The 23,528-nt window shown below is 41.6% G+C and overlaps 1 protein-coding gene across 2 annotated transcripts in view; it reads left to right on the top strand.

The window, feature by feature from the left end:
* Tmem255a (transmembrane protein 255A) overlaps nucleotides 1-23,528 on the top strand; it is a 52,303-nt gene that overhangs the window by 13,501 nt on the left and 15,274 nt on the right. Inside the window, exons 3-8 of one of the 2 annotated variants that reach the window (XM_052738249.1) lie at nucleotides 387-449; nucleotides 2,880-2,969; nucleotides 10,144-10,212; nucleotides 11,976-12,047; nucleotides 12,456-12,544; nucleotides 21,286-21,448. In XM_052738249.1, coding sequence (XP_052594209.1) covers nucleotides 387-449; nucleotides 2,880-2,969; nucleotides 10,144-10,212; nucleotides 11,976-12,047; nucleotides 12,456-12,544; nucleotides 21,286-21,448 — 546 coding nt within the window. The remainder of the gene's footprint in view (nucleotides 1-386; nucleotides 450-2,879; nucleotides 2,970-10,143; nucleotides 10,213-11,975; nucleotides 12,048-12,455; nucleotides 12,545-21,285; nucleotides 21,449-23,528) is intronic. The other variant, XM_052738251.1, reaches the window with a different exon arrangement.

Below are 23,528 nucleotides of genomic sequence, written 5' to 3'. Positions count from 1 at the left end.
AGAGTGCAAGGTCCTTTTCAAAACCAGATACAGATCAGGCAATAATGTGCGCTTTCCACCATTATATGTCTCTTACTGAATCACCAATCATATACTAGGTAATGGATATTAAAATTGAAACAGGCAGGCTCTAAAAAGCTATAGTTGACCTTTCCTTTTAGTTTGGGGCCACATGAGTTTTTTTTTCAGTGTGAGTCATACCTACAAGAGAAAACTGCAAATAATAGAATATACTTTCTTTGTACATAGTGTGTTTGTGTAAGACGCTACATGTGGCTTTGACATTTACACTCCAGTTCTTTTCCACTCTTCTGAATCATGGCCAGGGACTAGAATTACTGTGTGGGCAGGTTGATTGTCTTCTTAAATGCTATGTTGCCTTACAGCTTGGCTTTGGATCATTCCTTGGAATCATCGGATCAAACCTTATTGAGAACAAGCGGCAGATGGTAAGTTTTCATCCTTCTAGTGTTTATGTGGATAAGTAACACATCTCTTAAGCTTGTGCAAATTTGTCCACAAAAGAAATTGTTACTTCACCTTTTCCCCTAAGCCTCAGAGAACTGATATGGGACTGGTTTGCATCTTGCCCAGTGTCTCCTCACTGACTTACCCAATCTCTAAGCTTTCTCCTTCATTCTCAAAAGAATACTTCAGGCTGTTCAATCAGACTGCTGTTCTGGCCTGGAATGCCTGTGGTTCTGTGGCATACAGTACTGCAGCCCTAAATTATTGTTACTTTTATAGCTTCCTTATAGGTTACATAATCTTTTGGAAAAGTTTTCACAAAGGGTTTTTACCTTTTAGGAGATTTTAGTCTAGGGGACTTCAATTAAGAAAACGAGTGTAAACTGGGCATGGAGATGCATGCCTCTAGTTCTGACACTCAGGAGGTTGAGAAAGGAGGGTCAGGAGCTCAGTTCAAGATCACCTTTGAATACTTCTTGAGTTCAAGGCCAGCATGAGCTACTTGAGACCTTGTCTCAAAACCAAAAACCAAAACCAAAACTAAAAAGAGAAAGAAAGTAAATGTACTTGAGACATAGTCAGACAAATTAAAATTATGAAGTCAATCTACAATATCTTTGAGTCTTTGCCATCCATAGTTCAAAGCCAAGTGGGTTGTAAAGCTGAGAGGAAATATCAGTATTTAACAGAAGGTGAGGTTCACTGTCCTAATGGGATCCCCCAAATGCAAGCTGATGTATTTTCCCGGCTAAATTTTGAGAAGGCTTCCTAGAGGGCAAGGGGTAGAATGGATAGGCTGAATTGCAAGCATAGCACAGTTTTATAGAATTACAAATCAGGAAGCCTGGTGAGTGGTCAGACGCTGGACTGATCAGACTCCCTGTGGACAAGTCTTTGTGGCATCCAAACTTTGGCAATGGGGTCTGTTTAATATCAAGCTTAATCAAATGATGTAATAGCTCTAGGGACCGAACTCTAACCATGCATTTCCCCCAGCTGCCAGGGAAATTCTAATAGTTTCTTCTTCCATTTTACCTGGACTTCATCCCTTGCCAGTTGCGTTTGCACTTTGGGCTTGACTTATTCAAAACAATGGGGGGAGCTTTAATTGTAGAGCTGATCATAGTATAGCTAAGAATGCCAATTTCATGACGTCGTTCATCCATTATTTACCAATTATCTGCAGTGCTGTGAAGTGAGATTTATGGAGAGAGGTTTCTGAACAACTCCCAAAGGAGATAAGTATTTCCTCTCAGCCTGCTGAAGTAGGTGAACCCTAGGGTACCCTTGGCTTTGATTTTTTTCCCTTCTCCCTGGGAAACAGCTTGATGCCATGTTATTTCCTCCTCTTTCTCCCCAAAAGCCTCAAGAAAGAAAAATGCTGATTCCAAGTAGTTCAGAGGGTCAACCATGGCAGATTGTGGGCTCGTGTATTATGTCTCCTTGTCCTTGGAGACATTCTAAAATTGTGATGCTCCCACACCTTGGGTTGAAGCATTGTCTTGGTATTAGAAGACATACTTTAGGAAAATTTGTTATCAAATGTGATTAATGAATTTGACAATCTGGTTTTGTTTTTTAAAATTTTCTAGCTAGGTATGGTGGTGCATGCCTGTATTCCTAGCCTTTGGGCAACCGGATCAGGAGTTTAAGGCCAGACTTATCCATAAAATAAATTTGAGGCCAGCCTGGGCTACATGAGGCCATGCCTCATAAAAAAGAAAGAAAATTTTTACATATACCACACAGAATGTATCCATTTCAGAGACTTCAATCCTTGCAAAATCTCTCTGACACTTCAGTGTTAGTAAATTGAATGTCCCCTTTCTTCAATGACGTAGAAGGGATGTAGAGTTATGTAGGACCCAAGAATCACTCTTGTTATCATCAGTGTCCACCGTGTCATCAAGCAGCAGAGTTAGGGGGTACAAAAAACGAAGGACTGGGAGTTGCTGGGCACTAGTTCTTCCGTAGACTAAGTAGAGACGCTGGACACACTGTTTCCCCTCCCTGTGCCTCCATTTCCACATAAATAAAATATAGGGTTGGATTACATGATGTCCAAGGTCCAACATTTTTCTGAATCTGAGGATGGATGGCCTATGCAGTCAAATTCCTTCATGGACAGCATGCTGGATACCAGCAAGCTTCTTTGTTTGGTGCTCACAGAATGAATTTATGAGCTTACCCTGAAAATTTATACAAATATTGCTTCAGTTGCCTCTACTCTCCCTCCCTGCCTACCGCCATGCCCACTCATCCTGCATGACTTAAAAAAAAAAAGCATCCCCCATCAGTGAGTGACAGACTAGAGTTCTGCTTTGACTGGCAGTCTCTGGGGGATTACCTAGTCTCCAAAAGCAGCAACAGTGGAAGGCTAACAGACATGTTTCTTTTATTCCCTCCTGCAGCTGGTGGCTTCTATCGTGTTTATCAGCTTTGGCGTGATTGCAGCTTTCTGTTGTGCCATAGTTGATGGGGTCTTTGCTGCCAGACACATTGTGAGTATTATTAGCCTCGAGTTGAAGTAATGCGCAATGCTACAAACTCCTAGTGAATGTGTACTGAGTGCTTTGAGGGGCACACATGAACAAGGGAGAAGGAAGCTCTTCTTTCTTCAGTAGCTGGTAGTCAAGGTGAGAACATCAATGAACAGTTCAAGCATCTAGAAAACTGGGTGTAAACTGGTAGAACACACCCCAGGTGCCATAGTGGTACCTGCAGTTTATAGTGTCTTGGATTCCAGAGCATAGGGAAGGCTTCCCAGTGGCAATAGGGATGGGCGTAGCCTTTTGGCATATGAAATTTGGAAAGGCAAAGACAGGGCATGGGGTTAGGGGATGGTTTGGAACTAGTTGTGAAGGTAGGGTTAGAAAAGCAGAAAGTCATATGACTTCCTGGAAGCAATAAAAGTGTCCAACCTCCTACCCCCATTCAACAGCTACAAGAAGAGACCACGAGGATAAAATTACCTTTCTCAGATACCCAACTAGTGCTATTCCTGTAACAGTGGTTGGAATGTAGTGGTGTACTTGGATGTCTGGAGAAAGATTAGTGCTAAAGACTCTACTGTGAGTCCTTCAGTCCAGGTGTCAAATGTTTCCCACTCTGCAGAAGCTATGTGAGGGCCATTTTCACTCCTGAACCCTAAATGTGTGCTTCTTATCTGGAGAACTCTGGACTAAGAGCATGCCCACTGAGCTCTCTATAAAGGACCTTGCCCCCTTTTAAACTCAGTTCTTTTGACAATTCCAGGCATGTATATAAATACATCCTGGTTACTGTCTCCATCCCTCCTCTTTTATCCCCCTCCCACTCCTATTAACAGCCTCTCCTCCCTCCCTGTCTCTTTCCCAGATTCATGAGTTTTGAGTTTGTTTGTGACTTTGTTTAATTTGTCCAGGGACATCTGGGTGACCATTTTATTGGGACTTTGCATTGTAACCTGGTGGAATCAGGAATCACCAATGGGCACATAACTGTAGGCAATGACACCCCTTTTACTGAATTTAACAATAGGAAATAGTTCAGCAATATGTCAGGGCTTCCTGGGACCCTGTTGTATCCATGCCTGGCTGTTAATGGGCCCACTCTTATACATACCCAGAAAAGTCATCCATAATTGTTGAAAAATGTGTATTTTTCCCTGAAGATGGCATTTTGCAGTCCCTTTCCATAGCTTCTAGCTCTTACATTCTTTCTGACCCATCTTCTACAATATTTCCTGAGCCTTGGAGGGAATGGCATAAATGTCATGTTTGGGGCTGAGCACTCAACTGTCACTGATTCTCAACACCTTTTGCAATTGTAAGTCTCTGCATTTATCACAGTTCACTAGAAAGAAAAGCTTCTGTGATTAAGGCTGAGAGTGATAATTGTCTATTTGTATCAACATATATATTTAGAAGCTGGCTCAATGCTATGTCAGTTTAGCTAAACAATGGAATTAAGGTCTCCCTTAGGGCCCGTGACTTCTCTCACCATGCACTTTTAAGCAGATTACAGTACGAGGTATAGATTCCTTCCTATGGGTTGGGCTTCAAATCCAATTAGAGAGTGCTTGATTACCACGCTTAGCAGTTCTCACTAGTGGGTACAACATGCCCGGCAGGTTGGTATTACAGTTCATAGTGTTCAAAGCTGGGTAAGACTATTAACCCTCCCCCACCCCCCGCCCCCAGCAGCTTACATAGTGCCTTTGGGCCCTTGTCCTTCTTATCATGTTCTGTTTCACACTGTTCCCAATTTCTGGCCCAGGAACAACTTTTCCATTAATCATAGTAAGCATACTTAGTGCCTAGAACACATCATAATTTTAGGGCCCCACAAAAATGCAATTATTTCTTCTCAAATAAGAAGAAAAATGGTGAACTTTTAGGTTGAGACAAAAAATCTGGCACATACCATAAATATATTTGTTTTTAATACCAATGCAGTCATAAAACATACTTCAAAAATACTTTTCAGTGGAAGAAGGGGACTAGAAAATGAAACAAAAGAGTCTTGGACATAAGAAATCATTAAGCAGCCCCAATGTGGTTCGACGACCAAAATCAAGAGTGAGATGCAGCAACTCCTAAGCCTCCATAGCAAACTCAGTTTTTCATTAAACTTGAAAATGAAAATGTTTCATGAACTATTGGAAATTATGTTTTCTAAAATAGTTGATTTAGAGCAAAATTAGCTTATCAGAATTTTCTGTGGATCAAATGGCATGTTGCTACACTTTTGTCATTGGCTAATTGTTAAGGTCATTCAAAGACATGTCAAGACATTTCAGTTGGAGCTCCTTCTTGAACTCTTCTTTCAGACAGAAGAACCAGCCCATTATTTGCCAAGATCAAAGGATCTCATTATTGTTAATGCCATCACCAGCCTCTGAAATACTAGCTTAGGAAATAATCTGGGTAGGGAGAAAAATAAGGTATGGGAAAGAGATGCCCTTTCTCTGATTTGTTTTGAGAGCCATGAATATAAATATTATCCCCTCTACCAGACTTAAACATTCTGGTTTCAGCTGAGAGGAGTCATCTTTTTTCCCAAATGATATATTTTTGATTCCTAAATGATATATCAGTACTTATTAACAGTTACAATTTTGTAGCCTAACAGCAATTGTGGTGGTTTTGCATATTACTCATTGCATATATACATGTTTTTGTAGCATTGGTTGCAGTCAATCATAGTGTGCATGCTATTTTGTATTCAATAGGAACCATCTTAATAACACTAATTCCTTATTTTTATGTAGTACATTAAGGTTTTCAATGTGTCTTCACATCTATTATCTTACTTGAGACCTACAGCAATCCTGTGAGATATGTAGGGCAGGCATTATTATTCCCATTTGACAAGCAGTACTCACTCTGAAACACTCTCCATGGCAACATAGGCCTAGTGGCTCAGAAGCCTATAGTAGATTTTGATGACATCATGAGCTAAAATGGCTTCCTTTTCTTTTTTTTCTTCCACTCATAATGTTTTAAAAATTGATTTACTAAAATATAGTTTATATGCTGTAAAACTCAGCTATTTGAAGATTATAATCCAATATTTTTTAGTATATTCACAGTTACATGGAAACACCACACAGTTTTAGATTTTTTTCATATCAAAAATAAACCCTATATCTTTTGCCCATCATATTTCTCCATCCTCCCCAGCCCTCAGCAACACTTCTAATAGCTATTTCTATTTTAGAAATTTCATACTAAAGGAACTCTATAATATGTGGATTTTATGATTGACTTCCTTTATTTAGTATAATGTTTTCAAGGTTCATCCAGGTTACATCATGGATCAGTGCTTCATTCCTTTTTATGGTGCAGTAATGGTACACTGTATGAATATTGTAGGGGGAGTTTTCTCAGTCCTGCCTAGCCCCACGGTCCAGACAAATCTCTCCCACCCAAGCTCTTGCAGCCTCTTATAAAATAATCACTCAGAGGCTTCTATTAATTATAAATGCTCAGGCTTGTTACTAACTAGCTTTTACATTTAAATTAACCCATTTCTATTAATCTAAGTATTGTCACGTGGCCGTGGTGTTACTGGTTTGCTGGCATGTTGCTCCTTGGGCGGATGGATGGTGTCTCTTCTTCCCACCTGTCTCTTTCCTGTATCTCTGCCTGGATTTCCCACCTGCTTCTAAGCTGCCTTGCCATAGGTCAAAGCAGCTTATTTATTAACCAATGGGAACAATGTACATCCACAGCATACAGAAAGACATCCCACAGCAGGATATACTACATTTCATTTGTCCATTCATCAGTAATGGACATTTAGGTTGTTTCTACCATTTTACTATTATATGCGATGATATAGTTAACATTTGAGCACATGTTTCTGAATGGTCTTATTTGCATTTTCATTTCCTTTCCGCTTAGGAATGGAACTGCTAGGACATATGATAACTGTGTTTAATTGTTTGAGGAACTGCCAGACTATTTTCCAAAGTGGCTGTACTGTGTTATACTCGCCAGCAATGTATTAGAATTCTGATTTCTTCACAGCCTCACCAATTTTCATTATTATCATCTAATTGTGCTAGTGAGTGTGAGGAAGTACCTCATTATGGTTTTGATTTATATTTCCCTTATGGGCTTTTAACATTTTGGATTATTGGTTCAATGAAAGGCAATGGTGAAAAAAAATTCCAAGCTCTATTGACTGAGAAGTTCCTGTGAGTACAGTTTTAGTGACTTTTCCCTTTGATGTAATGATACCTTGGCAATAGCAAGTTGAGGACGGGCTTAGTTTTGCTTCCAGTTTGTGGCACAGCCCCTCTGGCAGAGAAGGCATGGCGGCAGGGACCTAAAGCACGGGTTACATTGCATCTGCAGCTAGGAAGCAGGAAGGAGAAATGGTAGATCTCAGTTCACTTTCTACTTTTTCAGTGCGGGACACCAGCCCACGGAATGGTGCCACTATTATTCAGGGTGGGTCTTCTTGCTCCATTTAACCCAACCAAGATCATCACTCTCAGTCGTGATCATACGCTAACCCAATCTAAAGGATTTCTCACAAATATGCCCAGAGGCTTGTCTCCAAAGGGATTCCAGAGCCTGTCAAGTTGATAATCATTAACTATCACAACAACCTACTCATCTCTAAGTCTTACAGCCTTTTGTATGTTCTGAAATTAGTTAGTTGTACTGTAGCAGTATATACAACAAATTTCGATGGCATCACAATGCTGTTAAATCACAGATCCTCTAGCTGTCCTTCTGTCCCAGAAGTCAGGTCACACTCTCCTGCAGTCTCTCCCTCTCTCTCCCTGGGAAGAAAGTTGGTAAGAGGGTGTACTGTGATCTTTCTGAGTTACTCCTCTCTCCCTTTCAGCTGTCAACAAGTCCAGCTCCCCCTGATTCCAAGACCTAAGATAACTCAGATTATAACTTTACTTTTATCAGTGCTTACTACTTCTAGTATATTTTGCATGATGTGGAATTTATCCCCACCCACCAGAAAACCTGTAAGAGTCAGAAACTCTTTATCCTACAGAATGAAATGATCTGTGTCCCTACAGGACCCCATCATGGCTGCCTAAGACCATGACACTACCCTTACTAATGAACATCTCTTTTGAAGGATAGTCACAGCTTCCTTTCTACAAAGCTGCCTTCTTTTAATATATGTCATAAGGTAAGGCTGGATACATCTTCAAGAAAATATTTCTTCTAATACCGAACCTGCCCAAGGTTCATTTGGCAGTTGTCATTGGCACTCAAATCATTTTGGGGGAAGGGGATTATTCCACAGTCACATTTATTGGACTACTTAGTGAAAGTCACATTTAGGTCCTAGCCAACTTGAGTGGGTTAAAAGCCAGCCTGCCCTGTTGGTAAGGCCCTTTAATATCATCTCACCATATTTCTTTGACTTGAGTGAATCTAAACTTTTCAAAGACCTAATAATTTCTAATGCATCTCTCTAAAGTGTGTTGTTCTTTCTTTTTCTTGTTTTGGATCCCCTTTCCTTCTCCATCTCCCCACCTATTGTCATTCATTAGCTGGAAAAGTCACTTTGCTCTCTTGTGTCACAATTTCTTTCTCTTCCCAGGGTATATAATAGAAATGTACCTTTCAGGGTTAGAAAGAGAGTGAAATTAAGCAGTAGGTATGAGCATGCCATCTAATATATATAGCAGTAGCCTTTTCCATCCCTTCTTGCCAAGGCTGGCAGTCCTTCAGGCTAAAGAGGTTGCAAGCTCAGGCTCAGTGACCTCTTCTCACCCCTGAATTGCCTGTTCTTGCCCTTCTTCTGGGAGATTAAGTGGAGAATAGCAGCCAGACATAGCTAGTGGGCAATCATCTTGCATGTCTGTCTTTATTTAAGGGCAGTAGCTGAATGGCTTCTGCAAAGCCGGTCACAAGGCTATGGCCAGCACCATGGTCAAACCTTTCCTTGAGCACAATAATAATGAGTCTGCTGTTACTCTAACATAGAAAGTAAATCCTGCCAGTTGTGAGCATGAGAGTCTGAATTCCTTTCTAGTCTGACTCCAGACTGAATTAACAGCAATGCATTTTTGTAACACTGAACAGCAAAGAGAATTATGGAGCATGAGCTAATGGAAAGCCCAAGGTCATTGATGGGGTCACAGAATAGAAGGCAAGAGGTACTCAATGCCAAGTAAAGGGGATTCTAAATCACAGGTATAGGGAAAAATAACCATCAGGATTGGAACAAAGAAAAGTGAGGGCAGAAGGGGAAAGGCAAAAGATAAATTCATTCTGCCTGGAGACTTTGAACTAAACCCCTAAGGCCATTTTGCATAAACCATTGTCTTATGCCAGTGTGACTTTGTCCGAAGACCCCTACTACACAGGGATGCTTAGCATCAGTTCTGAAAATGACTGCATCTTCTGGTTACAACTTTCCAGGCATCTCTGGCTTCCAACCTTTGTTCCTGCAAGCTTCATCAGAAAGCTGGCCAAGCTAGCAGAGTAAATCAACTGTCCTTGATTTCCACATTAATTTTTTGTCTTTGCCTTAAAAGTACATTTTAAGCTCCCCGGCTTTATCTAAGTTGTGTAGCTGAGTGAAAATGGCTCGTAGTTCAGTTGAATTAAAATCTCCAGCTGACTAGGTAGTTGCCCATCCTCCAGCATCTGGCTTCTTCACCTCTTCTTTTTGCAAAGGCTGTGGAAATACCTGCAGGGAGCACAAGTCAACCAGCCCTTATCTAGTCCCCAGGTGATAATGAGACTTCATAGTTGAAGCTGAGCTCTCTCTATTTAGAAGTGTAATATTGCAATAACCTGGAGTTTTGAATCTTGCTCCCTAGGGACTGTTTGCAAGAAGACAAAGCCTAGAAGTAAAAGAAAATCAGAGAGGAAATTTCAAGAAACTAATTTTTCAATCAGTCTTCCTGGTTTCTCATTAAGTGAAGTAGTCCAACAGAAAGCGGTTATTAGAATGATTTTGTCTGATCCACACATTCTCAGCCCTCTCTCTCATAGACAACTTTAAGAATTTAACCCAACCTATGGCCTCCCCCCTCTTGTGTGTGTGTGTGAGTGAGTGTGTGAGTGTGTGTGTGTGTGTGTGTGTGTGTGTGTGTGTGTGTGTGTGTGTGTGTGTGTGTTTTCAAATCTTTTATTAGCAGGCAGGGCTCTTGGTATTTTATTTTACAAAACCAAAACGCTTTCGGTTTGGTGTTTCCCTTTATAGGATTTGAAACCCCTCTATGCTAACCGGTGCCACTATGTTCCCAAGACATCCCAGAGGGAAGCTGAGGAGGTGAGCCACAATGACGCTGCATGTCTTTACCTCATGGGAAAGTCCCTTGTTTGATCTGAAATGACCTTTCTTAAAAACTAGATTTATTCATTTTATTATTTTACATGTATGAGTGTTTTGCCTGCATGTATGTATGTGCACCACATGCGTACTGGAGTTACACACAGTTAGTTATGAGACACCATGTGGATGCTGGGAATCGAACCCTGTCCTCTGCAAGAACAAGGGCTCTTAACCGCTGAGACAACTCTCCAGCCACGAAACACTCTTTCTATATTCTTTCTTTCCACAGACCTAAGGCTTACTGCTAGATGTCTTGAGCTGTTTATTTCAGTGGGTCAAAATACAGTGGTACTGAGGACATGTCATAGATTGGAGCCTCAGGAGGCCTAATCAGATTAATTTTGTTCCATGGCCACAGGCTGCCTCTCTGACCCCAGCCAGTAGTCTCTCAGTGTGTGTCCCTTCTCCATCTCTGCCGATGATGATTCAGTTGCCTGGTGCTCATCTCAAAGAAGATATGAAGCCCACCAGGACACTAGGCCTATGCTGAGAAGGCAAAGCATGAACCCCGCATGTGGGAAGGGTCTGGAGGCCGAATCAGGATAACTAACTCAGCACTCTGTTCTATCTCAAGGTTCTAAGGAGACCCAGATTGTTAGTCTGGCCTTCTCATGATACCACTAAGAGGCCGCTGAATAATCTTTGAGTAGGCTCAGGAGAGTATTTTTTCCTGTTTCATACTCCCTTGTGTTTCATGTTGCTTCAGCTAGAGGCATTAACAGTGGCAACATTGGGGGTGGGGCACTTTGATTTCAGCACGTCCTAATCCCATCCCAACCAACGGATTCCAACATATGAAATTCTACCTGTTTCTGGGAACTCTGACAATTTGGCACTCTGTTAACCTCAAAATGAAAGCCACTCACTGTGAGGACACACCCAAGAGTACATTAGCAGCACAAATTGGACTCTATAGGGGGAAAAATAAAGGATACAAAGTTGGGATGGTAGGGAAGTGGGGAGGGATCTAAGAAGAGTTAGAAAAAGGGGTTGACAGGATCACAATGAAATGTATGAAATTCTCAGAGAACTAAAGCAAATTACAAAAATAACATTAAAAGATAACACACATGTGATTGAAAAAGAAAAAAAGAAGACAAATGGGGGCAAAATGGCCACTACATCACACAAACTCATGGGGAGCCACGTTACATAAAACACATCATGAATGGTGTTCTTGGAGTTAGACAGAGTCATAGTCTTGCTCACAAGGATATTAAATGCTTTTATTATGGTAGTACCATTCACTTCCCTCCATTTTCGGTTAGCAAACACAAAGTTGCCATTTTTCTAATTGTTCCTGGGTTAGAAGGAGGAATAAAATGTGTGTGTGCTAACAGCATATCAAAAAGGCAATAGGCACTTGGATGAAGGGCCCAGTATGAAGAAAAGTGCCTATTTCCTATGACTATTTCTGCAACAAAGCCAAACAAATGTGAAAGTACTTTACTACACCCTTAGAGGGAAGGGAACTTGAAAATTTTCTTGTAAGCAAGAGAAGGTAAATGCAGATTATTCCTTATGTTTTTAGATTTGCAAAATGTTTTTGTAAACTCTAAAAGTGTAAGACTGTTACAGCTATCCTCTCGATTTCATTGCGATAGCTTTGTGTTAATTTGCCGACTGCACAGATATTCATAATGGTTTCCATAAGTTTGCTTGTAATCCTGTTTCTCTTAACTTGATTTTTCCCATATAAGGTCATAACTTCCTCAGCCAAAATTGCTCCTTCTACAAGGGCTTTGAGGAACCTTACCCAGGCAGTTAAAGAGGTATTGTTATACTTCAATGCTCATGTAATGACCCCTCTGCATTCACTTCTACCAGATCCTCTTTTATCTCGTGTCCTGATTTGCTCACCCTTCATATCCTCATCCCCTAATACCCATTTAGTATTCCATATACTGTTCCACCTGTTCTTCCTCTTGTCTACTGCCACCCTTTATGAGTGGGGCACTAGGGACTGTGCCTGGGGCTGGACACAATCCCAGCTCTATAGGTGCTTGCTTTATGCACAAACAGAGCTACCTCTCTGCTTAGCCTCATCTTTCTTTTGCATGGATATGCTTATATCCCAGCCATCATTTCTGTCTCCATCAGTCACTAACTCACGTTTCAACTCAGAGGACCACTCCTCCCACCCAGTGCTAGCTTCTCCTATTGTTGTTTTGTGACTTCAGGTGAACTGCCCTCAACTTAGCCGTGGACTTTGCACACCTCGAATCCGGGGCAACACCTGCTTCTGCTGCGACCTCTACAACTGTGGCAAGTGAGTGTGGTGCCATGGACACAGTAGTAATTGTTTGGCCATGTTGGGTGCTAGGAGAGCCAAGGCTGGTGAAGGGTGTATGGTGGGAATCATAGAATTAAGGGCTATGGGTCTGCCACAGATTCCACCTAACCCGCCTTCTCTGTGCAAGGCATCACGCTGGGTACTTTTGCAAATTTCATCTCATTTAACTTTCTTTACATTTCAATTTTGCCTATAAAGTCTGTAGAGTCATCAGCACATCAAAGATAAGGAAAGTGAAGCTTAGAAGAAATACACAATTGACTAAATACAATACAACTTGAAAATGGAAGTAGGACTCAAACCCAGCACTATATCTACATTCAACAGCATCCAACAAATGTTTATTGAGTACCTTCTCGGGACCTGGACCTGTTCTACACACTGAGGATTATGCAGTGATTAAAACAATCTTTGTCCTGTGGAGCTTATATTCTAGCAGGGAAGAGAACATAAACACACATAATACCTAATATAATGTTGAGTGTGATTAGAGCGCTAAAGAAAAATGAATCAGGAAAGGTAGACACCAATGAGGGAGAAACTGTGTACACAAAGTACATATGGGATGTTTTTTTGTGAAGGTGACATTTGTGAAGGGACCTGAATAAATCTGGAGAGCAAAACAAGAAGATACCCAAGAAAAGAGTTTTCAAGCAGAAGGGACAGCAAACTAGAGGCTCTGAAGCAGGGTTGGTACCATTCCAACTCTCTGCCTTCCAGTTATATCTCCACCAGTTCTTTCTTTCGAAACATTAGGTGGTAAGAATACAGAGTTCATGCTTGTAGGAAAGACAATGAACAATTGATACGCGAACATAATTTAATAGTGTAGTGAGGATCAGTGGACATAGCAAGGACCCTGGTGCCCTAAGCAATCGAGGGACAAAAGATAAGGAGGAATTTAGGATACAAACTAAAACCAGGTAAAGGTGGGGAAGATATGCTTACAAGTTGTCAGGAGGTAAGAAGTGCAGGGGGCTATAGAAAAATGCAGCGGGTGGTGAAAGGAAAGCAGGAGCCAAGGTCAAATATTAAAGAACCCTTTGGCCTTGACCATGTAAGCAACTGGGAGCTATTGGAAGTACACAGCACAGGAAATGAAGTTGAACTGGCAGACACTCCAGACAGCTGGGATGCTGGAGAGAATGAGACCTAGACCAAGTTGGTTTAGCGGCAATGGAAAGCAGGAAGCATTTTTTTGTTTGTTTTTCAAGACAGGCTTCTCTGTGGGTATTCCTGGCTGTCCTGGAACTCAATTTGTAGACCAGGCTGGCCTTGAACTCACAGAGATCCACCTGCCTCTGCCTCCCAAGTGTGGGCCTAAAGGTGTGCACCACCACCGCCTGGCAACAGGGCGAATCTTTTAAAGAACAATTTAGAAGGTGGAATTGGCAGAGACGTGTGAGCATGTGATAAAGATTATGAGTGAATAGCCCTACATATAGGGTGTTGTTAGATAATGCTTATCTATGCATGACTGTTTTCAGACTTCGTGTAGGAGAGCTGAAGGCCAAAGGAGGGAGGGAGGAAGTAGCAGAGGATCTAGATGGAGAGGCCTTAGAGGGCAGTGGTGTACTCCTACACATTCCCTTGATGTTGATATTCAGAGACTGGTTTCTCTGGTCTGAGAATTGAAAACTGACAGGCTGGAAGTGGAAAGAAGCACAGGAGAGCTCACCCTAGACCTTTATGATTTTTGCTAATACCAGTCTCATTTCCTTGAAATATCTGGCAATAGAGAAAGAGAAATTCGAAAGCACAAATGAGGTGTAAGGATTATCTGGGGTGGACAGGAGATGCATAAGTATTCATGTTGTCATAATAACCATATATAAAGGTAGTCCCTCCTTAATAGGGATGATTGAGAGTAGGCTATCATTATACTTTTTGAGCTCATTTTTTCTGAAAATAATCAAAGGAACATAAGAGTTGGGATTATTTCTCTTCACTCCCTTGTTATCTCCCCACTCTCTTTGCTACTCTCCTTTCCACCTACCTCTCCCATGCCTCTCCCTTCCTGCTCCATGACCTCATGGAATAGGGCTGGAGGCCACCAGGAACTGAACGGGGTCTGGAGAGAGATAAGCTCTCATGCACACACAAACACACACACACACACACACACACACACACACACACACACACACACACACACACACACACACACGGGGCGGGGGGAAGAGAGAGAGAGAGAGAGAGAGAGAGAGAGAGAGAGAGAGAGAGAGAGAGAGAGAGCAAGCGAGCTGAGCTTTGTCTCTACAGTGGATATGTTTCAGAAAAAGGATTAGATACATAAAAGGTTACTTAAATGCCATTTATCTGAGCCTATGGGTGAATATTGTCTCCTATTTTTTCCAGTGGAGACACAAACCCAACTTATCTTTTTGTTAATCTAAATTTCACCATAGCCGGCTTTCATAAAAGTAACTCATGCCAGTGTTGTTTTTAAGAAAGGGATTTGTTAAGAAGTTGTATTAGACTGGACTTCCAATGGGCAGGGGATATGATTCCACTTCATCAGTATCCCCTGCCTCCAGCACAGGCATGACTAAAGAAAGATGATGAAAGTGGAGACAAGCCGGGCAGTGGTGGCACACGCCTTTAATCCCAGCACTCGGGAGGTAGAGGCAGATGGATCTCTGTGAGTTCAAGTCCAGCCTTGTCTACAGAGTGAGTTTCAGGACAGCCAGAGCTGTTACACAGAGAAACCGTGTCCAAAACAAATAATCCACTCCAAAACAAGACAAAACCTTCTTTTCACCAGAGAAAGAAAATATTACATGAGGCAACTGACACAGGTCATGCTGTTCCTAAAGATCTTCAAGCTCGGGAGTAGCTTTAGTCTGCCATGTATCTAGAAGGCAGACCCGAGTCTGAGTTGCCAGGATCCCAAGGACAAAACCAATAGAAAAGGACTTGCTTACATTTCGATCAGTTCAGAAAGCAGCTATAAGACTAAATAGAGGACAGACTCGCAACGAAGGCAAAGCTTTTTCCTTGACCCAGGTTATTTTTTTTCAGCCAGAGCCAATGAGAGTTAAATTCAAGGCCTAAATATAGCTAGAAACCAGCATTCTGAGGCTTGGAGACTTTAATTTTGCCGAATGCATATTTGTTTTCCTCACACGAAGCCTATTTTTAATCAATTGCCAGCTCCTCCAGTCCATTTCCTGGAAAGGAGGCCAAGAAAAAAAAAGTGGGAACAAAAACATCAGGCAGTCATTTGTACAGTGCTACAGAAACAGAGTGTCTACTGTCCCCTCGAACCCGCAGACCTTCACTGACGTCATGGGTGGTGAGGTTTAATACCAAACATAGATTATTCCATTTAGCTTTGTGCAGGAAGGTGGCTTTCTCTAGGACACAGCTTCTCTGCAGTGGCCTTTCCGAATGTCTCTTCCTTCCATCTAGTCACTCGTCTTTGGAGAGGTCAAGTCAATATCGCTGGTTTTCAGTGTGTAACCTAAAGGAAATGGAGTGGTTTGTGTACTGCCTCAGCTAGGAATACAGTGACAGAGGACAGCTCACTTCCATTCCTCATTCCCTTTAACAAACCTTTATGGCACTCCTACTCTGTGCCAGGGGCTGTTGTGTTCTATAGAAACTCAGTTTGCCAGAAGGGGAACTTAAAAATAGGGTGAATGAGAGAGACAGGGAGGAAAGGAGGGAAGGAGGTAGGCAGATAGAGAGAGATAGAGAAGGGGAAGGATGGAGAGAGAAGAAGAGAGGAGAAGATGAATTACCACTCCAAGCTGACTTTCTCTTGGTGAAGAACAGAAAGACACCTTCTTGCTTTCCCCAAGATCAGCTGCTAGTGCCTGTGTTAAGTAGTAATTTGAACACAGGTTGTCTGCTTCTTTAGGCCTACCCAGTGAGTGGAGTGCAAGGGAAAGCAAGCCCATATCTAATGAGCACTGTCCTGATCAATGCAATGATAAGGCTTTGCACTCAGTTACTCATTCACTGCGTATTCATCCATGGTCTTTATTATTTCTAGCACTGTTCTAGGCAGCAGGAGAGACATAAAAAAGATGTAATGTGAGAGATGGCTGTCTCTTTCAAGAGGTTACAAGTTTAACAGAGACAGACATCATGGTGGCCTTGGACTTGGTTATACTGTACTACTCAGCATGGAGCAGCCTCTCAATATATATTAGCTTAGATGGAAAACTAATAACAGATGAAGAAAAAAGAAAAGACTCTCTGAGGCTGTGGGTGTTCAGGGGAAAATCTCATGAATGGGCATTGGAGTCCTTGAGAAGGCCTTGTTGAAACTTTGAGCCAATGGGGGATCTAGACAGGCCGGGAACTGAAGACAGTATCTTCTAGAAGGGAAAAATCTGAGAACTACAGCCTAGTTAGAGTGTGCACTGCATTTTTAACCCAGGTTGTAGCAGATGGAAATTTGGACAATTTTTCATTTAAATTTTTTTTTTTTGGTTTTTCGAGACAGGGTTTCTCTGTGTAGCTTTGCGCCTTTCCTGGAACTCACTTGGTAGTCCAGGCTGGCCTCGAACTCACAGAGATCCGCCTGGCTCTGCCTCCCGAGTGCTGGGATTAAAGGCGTGCGCCACCACCGCCCGGCAAATTTTTTTCTTATGATATAGTTATGTATTGTGTGTGTGTGTGTGTGTGTGTGTGTGTGTGTGTGTGTGTGTGTGTGTACATGCCACAGTGCACATATACACATCAGAGGACAACTTGCGGAAGTCATCAGGTTTGGCAGCAAGTGTCTTTTCCCATTGAGCATTTTCATCAGGCCTGGATCATTTTTTGTCTTGCTGATAGTGAAGAGCCATGAAAAAGTTTTGAAAAAAAAGAATGACTTTAAGTTTTAGAAAACATTTTAGGAAGATTAACCAAGCATCGCTAGAGTCTGGCGGGAGTGCCTGGCAGTCATGGAGGCCCAAGGGTGAGGGTAATAGGAAGGCAAAAGATATAATTTTAGGGTACATTTTTCCCAGAAAGTGGACCAAATGAAATCATGACTCTCAAATAGAAGCAAACCACATTAATTTGCTAAAACATATACTAATATTAACCATTAACTTTCTTTTGCTTCATGGCTCAGTTTTTAAAAATTAAATAGCTGCTGAACCCACTCAAATTGAAACCAACTATACTCTGGAAAACTGACTACTTTTTTGTATTTTTGAAGTGCCAAAGATGGAACCAGGGGACTGGTACATGCTAGACAAATGCTCCATATCAAGTCCTGTAGCTAGAGTTTTCCTGCCTGGCCCACAGTCAGGACAAATCTCTGTCTACCACCAGTCCCACAGCCGTCAGACCCAACCAAGTAAACACAGAGACTTATATTGCTTACAAACTGTATGGCCGTGGCAGGCTTCTTGCTAACTGTTCTTATATCTTAAACTAATCCATTTCTATAAATCTATACCTTGCCACGTGGCTCGTGGCTTACAGGCATCTTCACATGCTGCTTGTCATGGTGGCGGCTGGCAGTGTCTCTCTGACTCAGCCTTCCTGTTCCCAGAATTCTCTTCTCTGCTTGTCCCACCTATCCTTCCTGCCTGGCTACTGGCCAATCAGTGTTTTATTTACTAACCAATCAGAGCAACATATTTGACATACAGAACATCCCACAGCAAAGTCCCAAATTATTATAGATTTAAATGAACTACTCACAACTCCATGTTGAGGCATGTGCACTTAAAACATTAGTGTCTTTAAACATGTCCTTCAAAAGTTCGAATTATGTTTCCAGACAGTGGCTCTCATAAGGAAAAAAATTTTTTCTACTTGTTATGTGCTAGAGTACTACTTTATACACAGCCTTTTAAATTTTAATGTGTGTGTGTGTGTGTGTGTGTGTGTGTGTGTGTGTGTGTGTGCGCGCACGCGTGCGTGTGTGCAAACACACATGCCATGCATGTGTGGAGGGGTCAGTCCTCACCTTCCATCTTAATAAGGCAGGCTCTCCTAGCTTATTTCTTCCTCTGCTAGCTGGCCTGCAAGCTTGCAGCCAATTCTGGCTCCTCTTTCCATCTTGCCATAGGAGTGCTGGGATTACAGATGCTCCCACATCTGACTTTTAAAATGTGGGTTCTGCAGATAGCACTCAGGGCATCAAGCTTACAAGGCAAGCCTTTTTTATATATCAAGCCATCTACCAGGCTTGGTCATGCAACATTCTAATTAGATCTCCCAGGCTCAGAGAAGTTAAAAATGTTTTTGTCAGCCAGGATTCAAATGCAGCTTGGCTCCTGAGTTTACTAGGGTATACTGCCTTCCTATATGTACTATTCACTTACTCTCAGTAGCCTAGAAGGTAGGCAAAGATAATTAATTGGGAGGATGTCAGACGAAGCCACTAATGTGTCCCTACAACCCCGCACTCACCATTATACATATACCTGCCCTTTTCAAAGGGATTGAACCTGTACAGATGCATCTTTTGGGGGTAATAAGTAATGTGTACACTCTCCTTCCCCACCACCAGTGTCAATTCATAGGAGACACTCAAGGTATGCTGATGAATGGGCTCTTCAGATATGTCCCTAAAGATATTGAAATTCAATTTAAATTCAGATGACTTCAAGTACTCTTAAAATTCTACTCTGAGGGGCTGGAGACATAGCTCAGTGGTTAACTGGAGTTACAGGCAGTTGTGAGCTGCCTAATATGGATGCTTCGGAACCCAAGGTCGGTCTTCTGCCTGTAACTCCATGTTCTGGGGATCTAATGCCCTCTGGTGCTTCTGTAAGCTAGCACATACATTCATAACCACACACAAAGAATACAGTTGATACACACAGGCAGACACATGTAAATACACACATTGGTGATTCTGATGTAGTCTACCCTGTAACCACACTGATTTCAATTCTTTAGAGAAATTGTTTTTAAAGAATCCTAAGTTAAATTTATTTGTAAACTTTAAAAGTCATTCTTGCATGAATAATCCCTCTCTGGTTCATTTTGGAGATTAACCCTTGATTTTGTTTTGGTATTTTTTTTTCATTCTTGGTATTTCAATAACAGGGAAGTCTCATGTAATAGCCCTCAGATGTTAGGGGACTTCATTGTTTGTTTAATTTTAAGCACCATGTTTCACGTTAGCTGCTTTGCATTATCCAGAAGGACAGGGATTTCCATTTAATTCCTTTATCAGGTATTTATGCAGCACCAAATGGGTGTCATGCATGGCAGGTGTGTGAGTTTTTTCCTGAGATATGAACACATGTCTCTTCACTCCAGAAAGAGCAGAGATAGATCAAAGAAATTATTCTACCCAAGTTTAACTTAGTAAACTAGTGAGTTTATCTTGTCACTCATCCCTCAGCACGAGTAAGATGATTGGTTCTAGCTCCTTCTCCCCCACTGAAACAAAAATCTGTAGATGCTGAAGTTCTTTGCATAAAATGGATACTATAACCTCCACAACCTACACACAGCTTTCTATATATTTTAAATCACCTTTAGATTAATTATAATTCCTAACCCAATGTAAATGTCATGAAATGAGGTATTATACTATATTATTTGTGGAATAACAACAGGAAATGATCTATATATGTTCATACAGACCCACACTTTAAATTTTTAATCCATGGCTGATTGAATTTGTAGATGCAGAACCTGCAGAGATTATGTCTTCCACATATGTATTTTTGGATAGATAGTACAAATCAGTCTGTATCAAGTAATGTGACTCAGAGTAACTAGGCTGAGTGTGAGCATCTTTAGACAAGGTAGCCAAGGAAGACCTCTCCAAGGACATGATACTCTGAGTTTTGTGTTACAGCTCAGTTTTAGTAGTGCATTAGCACATCGAACTTTTGCAGGGGGGGGGATGCTTTTGAAAGAGGAGGCATTGAAGTCTTTGAAGCCTCAATCGGAGTTCAGCTTTACCACTTATGACTTGACCAAGTTCCCTCCCTGTGCTTCACTTCCTTCATTTGAAAAGTGGAAGTGTAACAACATCTACCTCAGTGGCTCTCAAGGTTCCTAATGCTGCAAACCTTTAACACAGTTCCTCATGTTGTGGTATCCCCCAACCATAAAATTATTTTTGTTGCTATTTCATAACTGTAATTTTGCTACTGTTATGAATCATAATGTAAATATCTATGTTTTCTGTTGGTCTTAGGTGACCCCTGTAAAAGGGTCGTTTGACCCGTAAGGGGGTCTCTATCCAGAGGTTGAGAACCGCTTCTCTACCTTATAGAATATTATAAGCATTTGCAGTGTTGACAGACATTGCTGTGATAATAGAAATTCTTTATAATATGCTCTGTCCAGTCCAATAACCACTATCTACATATGGCTAGGAAACACTTGAAACATGAGAAGAACAAATGCTTGAATTTCAAAATTTACTTACTAGGTAGTCACATATGGCTAGTAACTACCATATTAGACTGCCCAGATTTACTGAATTGACATATGTGAAATGCTAAGCACTGAGCCTGATAGATAATGTGTCAATAAATGTCATTTAGTCAGTGTTAGTGATGGTTACAAGAGTCTCTCAAACAGGCAACATTTTTAGACACACACCAATCGCACTTTGGTTTATTGTTCTGTTGCACACTCTAAGCCAACTGCAATGATACCCCTTACAACAGATCCCCACCTTCCTAGGCATCTTTTTTTCCCTGAGCTACATAGTAGTCAGATCCTGGTGGTGGTGGCAAGGGAGGGAGATTTTCTGCTCCTAGGAGACTGACTGTAGTGTGCTTCTCTCCATGCAGCAGGGTGGAAATCACTGGTGGGTACTATGAATACATTGATGTCAGCAGCTGCCAGGACATCATCCACCTGTACCATCTACTCTGGTCTGCCACCATCCTCAACATCGTTGGCCTGTTCCTGGGTATCATCACTGCTGCAGTCCTCGGAGGATTTAAGGATATGGTAAGAGAGAAAGCGACTTTGCATTTCGCAGTGCCTTCTGTTTGGAGATGGGGACCGAGGCTAGGATGTTAGGGGCCATGGAGCTACATAATTTCAAGGGAGGAATCAGAATGTAGCGTATGCAGCTGCCTTCATCTATCTCAAGTTGGAGTGAGAAATGCCATCAATCTGTGTATATTTCTTGTTAACATGAACTTCCTGTTATCTTGAGGCACACTTGAAAGGGATGGGGTTTTCAGACTTCCCATTTACTCTGCTTGTGCAAACAATCTATTATACCTTCTCCACACTTTTAACTTTCCTGGTTAGTTTTCTCCTTAATGATCTTTGGGAGGCAATGAAGGCAAGAGAGTTTATGTTTAGCTGTAGGTAAGATTAATGCTAGTCTCCTATAGGAATTCCACCATGCAGTTTCTCCAGTAAAGGCATCGAGGCTTTTCTCTCTTCTTGTACCTGAAGACTCAGCCCCAGGCTAAGCTGCTTGCCAGATCTTGCCTTCAACCCCAGTCTACCCACATTCCTGTTCCTCTCTTTGAAGTCTTCTCCATATTCATGTGCATGACTGCAAATGCACACCAGCACTCAGAACCCTCAATAATGTATGCTCCCTCGATAACAGAGGATGCCCTATTCTTTTGCTTTCAAAACATTTCTAATAATTTATTTGCTATGCTGGTAAACTTTGATCTCCAATTATGGAGCTGTTAGTTTTGAGCTATGGTTATTAACCTGGTTTCATTTTAGAATCACCTGGAGTATTAAAAAAGCAAAGCAAAACAAAATAAAATACATTCACATGCTTGGGCCCTTTCTGCAGACATTCTGATTCAGTTGGTGTAAATGGAAATCCATCTCTGAATAGTTTCTTGAGAGTTCCCCTGGTGATTCTGATCTGTAGGTGGGGTTGAGGACCACCTCTTCACATATCCTTAGAAAATTATTTTGTGCCTAAAAGGGACTTTCTCTTGACCCAAGGAAGTAAGACAGGCAATTTCTAGACCCTTGGCTATTTATGTTCCTTTTGGGGTCCCCCCAAAACAGGATTTTGAATAGCAGTCTCTAATCTGACCCCAGATAGATAGTCAAAAAGGTAGTGATGGTAAAATGAAAGGCACCTAGGATAAGAGAAACAACTGAGTTCTGGTTACAAAGTCCCCAGTAGAACTGACCTGATTAGGAATATTGGGTATCCCGCTGGTGAATCTGTCAATGAGAAATCCTTCCCTGTCCATCCCCAGTCTATCATTCTCTCTTCTCTCCATCTCCCTGACCTGATTAGGAATATTGGGTATCCCGCTGGTGAATCTGTCAATGAGAAATCCTTCCCTGTCCATCCCCAGTCTATCGTTCTCTCTTCTCTCCATCTCCCATGCATACATTTCTCATTCCCTCTGCTCTTACTTTAGAAAACCCAAGCACTAAGGAGTAAGGTAAGCATTGACACAGCTGTCATGCTAGGAGAGAGAAGGAGTTCCTGTCACCCAGGGCCCAAGGAAGTGTTTAGGAGACATAGCTGTTTCTGGATTGAAGCTTCTTTGGAGAAAAAGAATTGCCATTCTCCTTGGATGCTTTTCCCAGAAGAGTCTCATAGTGGTGGGGACTGCCTGAATAGGAGGGGTAGGAAAGGCTGCAGTGATGCATGAATGCTGCTTTACCTACAAGGTGTCCCTCACTCTGATTTGACCCCATAAAGTCATGGTGCTAAAAATTCTAGTTTCCTTCCATATTTTTGGATAGGCATTGCCCTCTTTTTTCTTGTCTGTTTTCAAAATTAAATAGTAACATTTAATTTTTTAATTTTTATTATTGTTTATTTATGTGTTTTATATATATGTTTGTCTGTATATGTGCATGTGCCTGAGGGTAGGGGAATCCCCTGGGACTGGAGTTACAAGCCGCTGTAAGCTGCCTGATGTGGGTACTGGGAATTGAACTCATGTCCTCTATAAGAACAATACATGTTCTTTACCACCGAGCCAGCCCCAGAGAGTAACATCTTAAATAGGCTGGCTAATACGCTACAGAGGTGTTAAAACCTTGTATTAAGTAATCTCTCTGAGTGAAGGATTTGATGATTTTC

The sequence above is a fragment of the Peromyscus californicus genome, unplaced genomic scaffold (genome assembly GCF_007827085.1).
Source record: "Peromyscus californicus insignis strain IS unplaced genomic scaffold, ASM782708v3 Scaffold_10__1_contigs__length_136768540, whole genome shotgun sequence".
Lineage (NCBI taxonomy): Eukaryota > Metazoa > Chordata > Mammalia > Rodentia > Cricetidae > Peromyscus > Peromyscus californicus.
This window is presented reverse-complemented; position numbering and strand designations above follow the sequence as displayed.